Source organism: Puma concolor, chromosome B2 (assembly GCF_028749965.1).
Source record: "Puma concolor isolate L17-30 chromosome B2, mPumCon1.1.hap2, whole genome shotgun sequence".
Lineage (NCBI taxonomy): Eukaryota > Metazoa > Chordata > Mammalia > Carnivora > Felidae > Puma > Puma concolor.
In genome coordinates, this window is record NC_141671.1 from 144,025,679 (window position 1) to 144,036,113 (window position 10,435).

General features: G+C 47.1%; 1 protein-coding gene across 4 annotated transcripts in view; it reads left to right on the forward strand.

The window, feature by feature from the left end:
• ZDHHC14 (zDHHC palmitoyltransferase 14) overlaps positions 1–9,314 on the forward strand; it is a 293,086-nt gene extending 283,772 nt beyond the window's left edge. For 3 of the 4 annotated variants that reach the window (XM_086708227.1, XM_086708230.1, XM_086708229.1), the window contains exon 9: positions 8,062–9,314. In XM_086708227.1, coding sequence (XP_086564353.1) covers positions 8,062–8,460 — 399 coding nt within the window. In that variant the 3' untranslated portion in view covers positions 8,461–9,314. The remainder of the gene's footprint in view (positions 1–8,061) is intronic. The other variant, XM_086708228.1, reaches the window with a different exon arrangement.
• The last annotated feature ends 1,121 nt before the right edge of the window (positions 9,315–10,435 follow it).

A 10,435-nucleotide genomic window follows, 5' to 3' on the forward strand; every position in this document is an offset into this window, starting at 1 on the left:
CCCCAGGGGATGACACAGCCTGGCACACAGGAGGTGCTCATTAAATGTTGAGTGTGTGTGAAAGTTCCCCTCAAAGGGCCTTCTCAGGGGAATTTCTGCACAAATACTACTTTGTTCCTGTCTTCATTCCCACACCTCATTCTTTCCTCACTCTGGTTTTGTCACATCTCCTTCGTGAATATGGAACTAGGGACTAGAGAGACAGTTCTCTTTGGTGCAGTGATAGCCTTGATAGGATCAAATTAATCCATGGGCCAGGAGACCAGAAGTCATGGCTATTCTGCCTATTGGACTCTGTCAGCAAAGTGCCTGTGTGCTTTTTCCAGGGACTGTGAAAAGTTTTAAGGCCTGAAAAAAACGATGAGCTCCAAAACATGAAAACTACAAAATCAAAATTAGTAAATTAATGTCTACGAGACCCATGACTGTGTCACCTTCATTAATTGTTAATTAAATTTAGCTTTCATGCAAATTTTACCACGTTAGAAGTGATTGTAGGTTGGGTTTCTGTCACTTTATAATAATTCCCAAGTACACATGTGAGTTGCCCATAAATGAATCTAAAAGTGAACTGACTTCAAGCCCCACGCACTCTCTATGTCTCCATGCTGCCTCTGTTATGAGGCAGCGGGGCTTGGCGTACAGCTGAGAGAACTCTTTCTGGTCTCAAGGCTCCTACCCACTACTGACAGTGTCCCCAAATGTATCAGAACATCTCCAGGAGAGGCTGGATGTGAACACTCCAATGGGGGGAAGATGAGATGTGTTCTACATGGCCCCACAGGTCAGAACCAGGGCCAGATACAAATCGTGCCCAGTCCAAGAGGGAAATGTCCAACACTCAGAGGCCCCCATCCCAAAGATACTTAGGATGGGGGAGTTAGCACCCCCCCCCGCCATTTGGGGATGGGGATGGTTGCTTAGTGCCTAAGTGATCCGTCTACTACAAATTCCTGAGGAAGGAAATGTTAGAAAAGTAACGAAGGGCCATCGAAAGCATTAAAAGGGTGTGTGTAACCTCAGTATAGCCTCTGTTATCTGAGTGCTGGTGACATTCTGAGGAGCCATACTGGAATTACTTGCAGATAACCCCAGTGCCAGCCGAAGGTCACATTTTCATTGTTCCTGTTTTCCTCATCATTGGCTTTTATTAATACCTAATATTGAAGTTCTTTCCATGTATACATAGGACATCCAGTTATGGTCAGTTTTTAGTATGTATATTTTAATTGATTGTCAAATGACTGAAGTTCTGTATAGCATCGGGGTCAGAGTTTATGCTCATATCTGGCACTTGTAACTAAAAGATGCTTTGCAACACATGCTATCCACAAAGCTAAGAACATAGTTCATGGTTGTTAGAAATTTTGTTTGTTAGAAAATCATTTGTTACATTTACTTAACCTAATTTTTGAATGCACTTTAATCCAGTATCAAAAAAGGCTGACTCTAGCAGTTACCTGATTTATGAAAATGTTTGTGAATAAATATTGCAGAACTCTCCATGCATCATCTGAAAAATCTAATATAGTAGGAAAAATAACTTACACACACTTAAATAGTAATGTTAAATGACAATAAAAAGAAAGCTCTCCTCCTAACCTACATTTTAGGTGGATTTTAGAAGTTTATAGTGATTCTATAACTGTAAACGAGCACTCATAAGACCCGAGAACACGGCTTCACAGCCAAACAGAAATAAATGATGCCCAGTGCTAATACCTTTGACAGAATTGGAGCAGAAGAAATAAATAATTTCATTCGCTCTTGATTTGTATACAAGACCATCTCGAAAACTCCCAGATTTGCTTTTAACAGCATTTAATCTGTGTGCTAGGTATATTTCAAACAAGGAGCCAGATAGAGTGAAATAAAATGTATTCCAACATGAGCAATTTTACTTGAAAATCTGCAAAAACAAAAAGTAAATGATCTCTATGGTGTTTTCAGATTGTAACATTAAGTGATAAAATGTGCAGCATCTGAACATCTGAAACCATAAACTTCTTTGTAAGTTAAATGGCAGAGCTTCATGTGGGCAGTAAATCAGCCAGCCGTCAAGTGACTTACTGCAACCACAGCACATGCTCTCGCATTCCTGCCAGGAGTCGTTTTATGCTGCCAGCAGAAGGGTCTTCTCATAGACCCTCTTATAAGCGATCAGGCTTCTATTCCATTGGAATTCAGCATTTGGATGATTTTTGACTTTTAAATGGCAATTTCATATGATTCAACCTGATACTTGATAAATAGGAACCTTTATAGGGTTGTTTTGGAATGATCGTGTGAGTTTCTCAATTTTCTGTTTGTAGTAGATGGGTTGTCACTGCCCAATATCCAGGTGTTTATTGGTTTTTCTTAAGATTATATAACTGGTTAGAGAAAATGATACACTGAAGGGCGTCTTGGTGTTCGCACTGGAGTGTGAGCCCTGCTACCAAGTTGTCAGAGGAAAAAGCAGGCGGTGACGTCTCCCCCTACTGGTGGAAGAGAGGAGTCAGCAAATGAAAAGCCAAGGAGGTGGTGGGTAGTGGAAGCATGAATAAAGCGAAGAGAAAATAGAGGTGGGGGGGGGAAGAAGAAAGGCAGAAGAGGGAGAAGTCAAGGTGACGGGAGGAGAAAAAAAGAAGTGGGAGGGAAACCCATGAAAGGAAGAGATGGAGGGGAAAGCAGAGAAGAGCATTGGGAAGGCCGGAGAGAAAGAAAACTAAGTGGAAAAATCAACAAGAAGTGGGCAAATAAGAATCAGAAGCAAAGGTAAAAAGGAGGAGGTGTAAGAACATTTTCATGGATCATCTCCATAGTAACCCTGAAAATACTGGCCAAGTTCTCAAATGGGACTGCAACCATGAAGGTTTATCAACCCATCCTCCTGGGGCCGAGCTTTAAAAAAGAAAAAATTGGATGTCTCCTAATCATTGAGTCTTTTCTAAGAAGGAGATGTTCCAAACATGCCACATTAATGGTATGAGAATTATAGTCATTGCACTGTCCCTGGTTGGAATCTGATAAAATCCATAGTCCTGTAGAGCCAGCAGGAAACTTTATCTGGGCAAAATCCGGTAGAACAAAGTCTGGTCCCTGGGTACCCCCAAATGGGATTGGTTGTCCAAAGGAAAATCGGTTTGAATGTGGCAAATTATCTTCAAAGTTTTGGGTGCAGCAGGATTTAGACACTTAGTTTCATGGTCCAGTAACTGTGATTACTGATATCACGGCCATAGGTTAAACTGGTGGGGAGCGATGGGGGGGGGGGGGGGGCGCAAAGAGTAGGTTAATTGTTAATATGTAACTGTGTTTTCCTATGACAAAGGAAACTCCATAACTATACTCAGAAAGACAGTCCTCTTTTTTTTTTTTTTTTTTTTTTTAATTTTTTTTTCAACGTTTATTTATTTTTGGGACAGAGAGAGACAGAGCATGAACGGGGGAGGGGCAGAGAGAGAGGGAGACACAGAATCGGAAACAGGCTCCAGGCTCCGAGCCATCAGCCCAGAGCCCGACGCGGGGCTCGAACTCACGGACCGCGAGATCGTGACCTGGCTGAAGTCGGACGCTTAACCGACTGCGCCACCCAGGCACCCCGACAGTCCTCTTTTAAAATATTTAAAGAAGTCTATACAAGAGGTGCTTGAAGTCTGATAACACAAGTCAGAGTTCAAAGTAGTCATTTTAAAAAAATTTCTGAATGACTTATATTTAGATTTCTTTTAATTAAATGGTTTAGGCTAAATTTATTTCCATGTATTTAAGTCCTTAGGCTTCACCCCTGGTAAACTGGACAGCATTTTCTTTTTTTTTTTTAATTTTTTTTTCAACGTTTTTTATTTATTTTTGGGACAGAGAGAGACAGAGCATGAATGGGGGAGGGGCAGAGAGAGAGGGAGACACAGAATCAGAAGCAGGCTCCAGGCTCTGAGCCATCAGCCCAGAGCCCGACGCGGGGCTCGAACTCACGGACTGCGAGATTGTGACCTGGCTGAAGTCGGACGCTTAACCGACTGCGCCACCCAGGCGCCCCTGGACAGCATTTTCAACAGCCCGGCTGGGAGGCTGAACACAGACAGATTTGTTACTGTTTTAACAAGTTGTCGGTCGGGCCCCAGGAAAATGCCAATAGGTGTATACAGGAGTGAACCCAGGTTTGGAGGACGCTTTCTCTTTAAGAGAGAAAAACCAATATGCCAGGGACCAGGAGGGCAGGGGCCCTGATCCTGAGCCTCATGGTTTCAGAGTAAACCCACCCCAGGTACCTGCGGTCTTGTTGGAGTCAGCAATGAAGATAGTGTGAAGCCTTGGAAGACACATCCAGCCCCACCTAGCCCTCCGGGTGAACACAAGCTCTAAGGAGCGGACAGACCACTTTATCCCCAGAGGTTCTAGTGCCCCCTGTGGGCCCTGCCGTGAGCATGGCTGGAGGGTTGTGATCAAGGAGGAAGAAATGAACAGTGACCTGGAGAGAGGAGGGAGAAGGAGGGGGGCACCTCTCCCCTCATGCTTGCGCCCCTGACCTTGAAAATCTCCAGCTCTGCCCTCAAACAGAATTCTCTGTGAGCCTGTAAGAGTTGTCTTGCGCTGATCCCTAAAATAGAATTTGCCCATTAGTTTTCAATAAAAAAGGCTTCCTGCAGGTCAACAGAGACAAGCAAATCTGATTTGCAATTTTATCTTTCCTTAGAGCTGAGGGCATTGTGTAGACAGAAGGTGGGAGGAATAGTGAGGGCTCCAAGAGGGAAGATGGAGAACAAGATTCCAGTACCCAGAAAAGCGCCTGCTCTCTGCAGCTCTGGGCACGGCTCTGGGGTCGCTAGCGGGCCTGCTCACAGGCTGCACTGAGCCCCGGGAAATGGAGGCAGTGCGGAGCTCAGCTGGCTGTAAGAATACCAAATGGAACGCGCCACAAAACACAAAACTTTCTTTGCAAAGCACAATATATCCAAAGCCCTAGGTCAGTTTCCAGAAGATGAATGTGATTAATCAGGAAGTTGCTCCTCCCCACCTCTGCCCTGTCAAGACGGAGCCGGTGTGCTGGACTGAAAGGACTGACCTGGAGAGCTTGAGCAGACCTGTGTGGACCAGCCTGCCCGCAGCCCCGCCCCCCGCCCCGCGTGCCCCTCAGCACCTCCCACCAGAAAGCCCCTCAGCACCGGGCTGAAACCCCCTGCAGGAGCGGCCCCGTGGGAAAACACCGCTATGGCAAAAACTGCCTGGTGGTGCTTGGGAGTACAGGAGGTGACTGTGACTGTGACCAGCCTTCCAGCCCATGCTCCAGGCTCTGGGTGTTTCTGAGCTCCCCGGACTGAGATGAAGGCTGAAACAAAAGTGAGGGTCTCCTTGCGATGGAATACTACTTGGCAATGAGAAAGAATGAAATCCTACCATTTGCAACAATGTGGATGGAACTGGAGAGTATTATGCTAAGTGAAATAAGTCAGAGAAAGGTATCATATGTTTCCACTCGGATGTGGAATTTGAGAAACTTAACCAAAGACCAAGGGGGAGGGACGGGAAAAAAATAGGTATAAACAGAGAGGGAGGGAGGCAAACCATAAGAGACTCTTAAATACAAAGAACAAACTGAGGGTTGATGGGGGTGGGGGGAGGGGGGAATGGGTGATGGGCATTGAGGAGGGCACCTGTTGGGATGAGGACTGGGGGTTGTATGGAAGCGATGAATCACGGGAATTGACTCCTGAAACCAAGAGCACACTGTATACGCTGTACGTTAGCTAACTTGATAGTAAATTATATTTAGAAGGAAAAAAAGTGAGGGTCTCCCACGGAACTGGCTTTCCTTCCTTAAAGAGCTCTACTCTGGGGCGCCTGGGTGGCGCAGTCGGTTAAGCGTCCGACTTCAGCCAGGTCACGATCTCGCGGTCCGTGAGTTCGAGCCCTGCGTCAGGCTCTGAGCTGATGGCTCGGAGCCTGGAGCCTGTTTCCGATTCTGTGTCTCCCTCTCTCTCTCTGCCCCTCCCCCGTTCATGCTCTGTCTCTCTCTGTCCCAAAAATAAATTTAAAAAGTTGAAAAAAAAAAAAAACTCTTGCCCAGAATCAAGGTGTTTTGCCCTCTAAAGCCTGTGAATTCATGGGAGACTGCAACTCTTCCTTCTCCTCCTCTGGCGGGGGGGTTGGGGGGGGTACCACTTGTGATTGTAGAAAGAAACCCATTTGGCCAAAAGGAGACACACACACACACACACACACACACTGGAGCAAATAAAGAAAAGCCTTAGGAGTCAGAACTTCCAGTGAACTCCCTCTCCTCCCTGAAGGCCACATGGTGCATGGTTTGGGCTCTTCCCTGCACAGAGGTGGTTGAGTGATGGTAGTCCTGGGTATCCCCTTGGCAGGAACAGGGTGAGGCACCTCCTTTGCAAACCCGTTAGCACAGATTCTACAGCAACTCCGGAGTTCCGAAAAAGAGAGGAGGGGATAGATAATCAGACAAGGAACGTTTATTAAGCACCTACTATGTGGCACATGCAATAGTAGAAAGAAGTTTGCAGCCAGGCAAACTCAGCCCCAGGTCCTGGGTCCATGTCTTACTTTTATCTGTAAGGTCTTGAGCAAGCCACTCGTTCATTTAAGCCTCAGGATCTTCATTTGTGAAGAGGGGAACTTCTGAAGCAAAGCAGTAGCCTGCCTGGCTCACTGCTTGAACCCAAACTTGGGACAGATTAGCTCACACCGACTCTTCTTCTTCCCGTGGAAGAGCAGTTCCTGAAAATCTCTTAAGGGGTCACTGCCCACGTTTGAGTTCAAGATCTCTGTGTGCTGTGGAAGTCTTCTGGCTGATCTGAAACCCGCCCCCATGGCTCAAGAGAGGGTTTACGGAGGATCAGAGATCCACATTCGATCGGCTAAAAGTGTGTTTACACCATTTCCTTCGCCCAGTGAGTGAGGAGAGGCAAAGGACATAGGGTGTAATGCGATGTAAGAATGCTTAGAAGAAAAGGAAGTATCTTGTAAAATGTTGGCATTTTCTTTCACAGATTAAAAAAACCACAGAAGCTCAATTAATGGTCCTTGAAGCTGATGAAAATTTAGCAGTGGGGAATTCTAGGGCTTTGTGAACAGTCTGCTCAGACTTTTTGTAGTAAACTGTACATGACCTACAATGTATCATTTTAACCCTTTCAAGTGTGCACTTCAGGGGCAATAAATACACTCACATTGTTGTGCAAAGGTCACTACCGTCCATCCACGGGATCCCTCATCTCTCAAAACTGAGACTCTGTCCCCGTGAACACGAGCTCCCTTCCCCCTCCCTGACTCCCGGCAACCACCCTTCTCTCTGCTTTCTGTCTTTACAGAGGTAACTACTGTAGGTACTACTATAAGCGGAAACATACAATATTTCCCATTTGTGACTGGCTGGCTTCACCTGGCGTGATATCCCCAGGGTTCATCCATGTTGGAGCGTGTGTTAGGATTTCCTTCCTTGTTATGTCTCAGTAGGGGTCCATCGTCTGTACGTACCACATTTTGTTCATCCTCTCATCTGTCGATGGACCCCGGCTTCTCCCTTTGAGCTTTGGCTATTGTGAATCACGCTGCTTTGAACTAGGTGTACAGGCCCTGTGTTTTTAAAACAATAGAGTAAAAGCGGTTTTCAGCACACGAAAAACAGGCACCTCAGATTGCTAAACCTGTGACTTCATCCGCGGGATTGTTTTTTAACTAGGTTGAGTCTGTAAAGGGGGACCAGGAGCATGATGGCCTCTGGCTGCATGTAACTCCCTGGGCAGCTGTGGGTGATCAGTACTTTCAGCGGCTTATTTAGATGCTGGGTATTTGCACTTACCGTGTATGTGCTGGGCGCCTCCAGATGAAACCAGGCTGCTGTGCAGGCTCTCTGCCCTGAGGTGTCACTAACGGGTTTCTCTCTCTCTCTCTCTCTGTCTCTCTCATTCTCTCTCTCTGTCTCTCATTCTCTCTCTCTGTCTCTCTCTCTCGCATCCTGTCCTTCCCTGCCCCCCCCCCCACCGTGCCCCCTTTCCTCCCCACCCTGTGCCCATCTCATCTCTGCCTTCTCTTTGCTGGCTGCCTCCTGCTCTCCAGTGTGACCAAGACCAGTGCATTCAGAGCACCAAATTCGTTTTGCAGGCCGCGGCCACGCCCCTGCTGCAGAGCGAGCCTAGCCTCACCAGCGACGAGCTGCACCTGCCCGGGAAGCCGGGCCTGGGCACTCCCTGTGCCAGCCTGACGCTGGGGCAGCCCACGCCGCCCTCCTCCATGCCCAACCTCACCGCGGAGGCCGCGCTGACAGACATACTGCCCCTGAAAGAGGAGCACGTGGGCCACCAGTTTCTGACTCCAGAGGAAGCACCCTCGCCGCCCAGGATGCTGGCGGGCAGCCCCCTGGCCCACAGCCGCACCATGCACGTCCTCGGTCTGGCCAGCCAGGACTCTCTGCATGAGGACTCCGTGCGCGGCCTGGTGAAGCTCAGCTCCGTGTGACCACAGCCCCGGGGGCTGCAGACAGTAGGAGCTTTCCCATGACCCAACTCCGTGGTGGTGAGGACAACTCCAGTCCTGGGGCACAGAGACTACCGGGAGAGTGAATGGATCCCCCCTCCGTGGCAGACGAGGGCAGGGCCCAAATGCCCACGGCTTGGTTTAGTTGAATTTTCTTCCCCAGCCTGACTGCCTTGATAACAATGAAAATAAGAGAAGTAGCTGTTTGCCAGCATTTGGAGTCTGAGGGGGGTGGGCCTGGGAGAGAGGAGACTCGGGGCTGCAGAGTCCGGGAGGAAAGGACAGTGTTCTGGGGCCTGCTTGCTGCTCTTGTGACGGACGCACGGAAAGTCGAGGACCCTTGTGGCCAGACTGAAATTGCACCTGAGTGTTATGCTACTAATATCTGAAATAGACATGCCATTCCATTTGTTAATTAAAAAAAAAACAAAAACAAACAAAAACCTAAAAGGGAAAAAAATGATCGGATCTGGATTTGCATGCCACACTACGTCTGCTTACAGTGGTGTTGGTATTCAAACGGAAGTGCTGCTTGCTCGCTTTCTTTCTTCTAATTTGGTGAATCTTCAAGTGCTGTTTTACGGGAAGACAGTGCGACACACACGGAGACTCGTGGGACGATGGCATCACTCACCGGCTTCTTCAGCTTCATTATCCAGGGGTTGGCGGAGCCCCGGGCTGCAGAGGGTCACTGGGGTTTTATCCTATCCAGTATCAGCTAACCTTCTGTTTAGTAGTTAGATGAGGTATTGTGTTGTACCACACCTGCCACAGCCTCCACCTCCTTGTGTGACCAAACTTCCTGTGGACAGCCAATAAAATGACGTCCTCTGTTATTTTGGATCTGCGTACACTTATCCTTAATAGCTTCCATGACAACACAGCCGTCTGGATGGCCTGTGGAGAGTTTGGTTTTACTAAAGTATTCCCTAGCAAGGAATGGTCTCAAAACAGCCAAAAGTAAAATATTTGAATTGGGGTTTTATTTTACGGGATGATTTATCAGGTAAGAGGGTAGCTTTCCCACAGAATTTGCCCCACATTCGCAGATTGCCACACAGTGGTTAATCTATGGCAGGTAGAGGGGAGAGGGTGTGCAGGGATGAGGACCACAGTGGGACCATCTTCTGCGTTGTGTTCATGTATCCCCAGGGTTCAGAAAGGGCCACCTGAGGTCCTCCGAAGATATCAAAAATTGAGGAGGAGAAACCAGCTTAAAGTTTGGGCCCAGATCATGCAGACCATCATTCTTAGCCAGAAACTAATCAGTATGGAATTAACAAAATTACCCGACTTCGTTCACTTCATTTATCAGCCAGAAGGGAACTGGCTTAGCATCTGGGGAGTAAGTCACTTTGGAGGCAGCTGCAGGGACTCAGCAGGCTCTGTCCTTGCTTCTCTCCAGACGATAAATTCAACAACCCAATCTGCTCAAGTTCAGAATCATGCTGTTGCCCCTCACAACCATAAAGAAACACAAGATGCGTTGATCAGTGGTATAAGATGCCCCAACAATTTACATTTACGGAAAAAGGCTGTTTCTCCTGAGAAACAGTTGCCATTTTATAGAAAAGAAAAGGAAAGGAGAAAAGAAAAAGAAAAGCACAACTTAAAGTCTTATTTGGAATAAAGCCAATTCTTTGTCGGTGGAAAAATGATTTGTGCTGAAAATAACCACAGAATTCTCTCATGGTGTTATCTTTGAACCATCTTTGTTTTTCGTACTGTATATATGAATAGAGAACAAGAAGGTAAATTGTGTGTAGCCTTTGTTAATCTTCTGGACCTCCTAACTACTTGTACTCAGAACTTACAATAAGGGGGATAGAGCTCTTCCTTACACAGCCACACACACACAGACGCACACACGCTCGTGGTCATCAACACACAGGAATTCTCCTTGCACACGTGCTGCCTGTGAGCAAAAAGCAACAGCCCCACAATGTGCCTTCTGTAA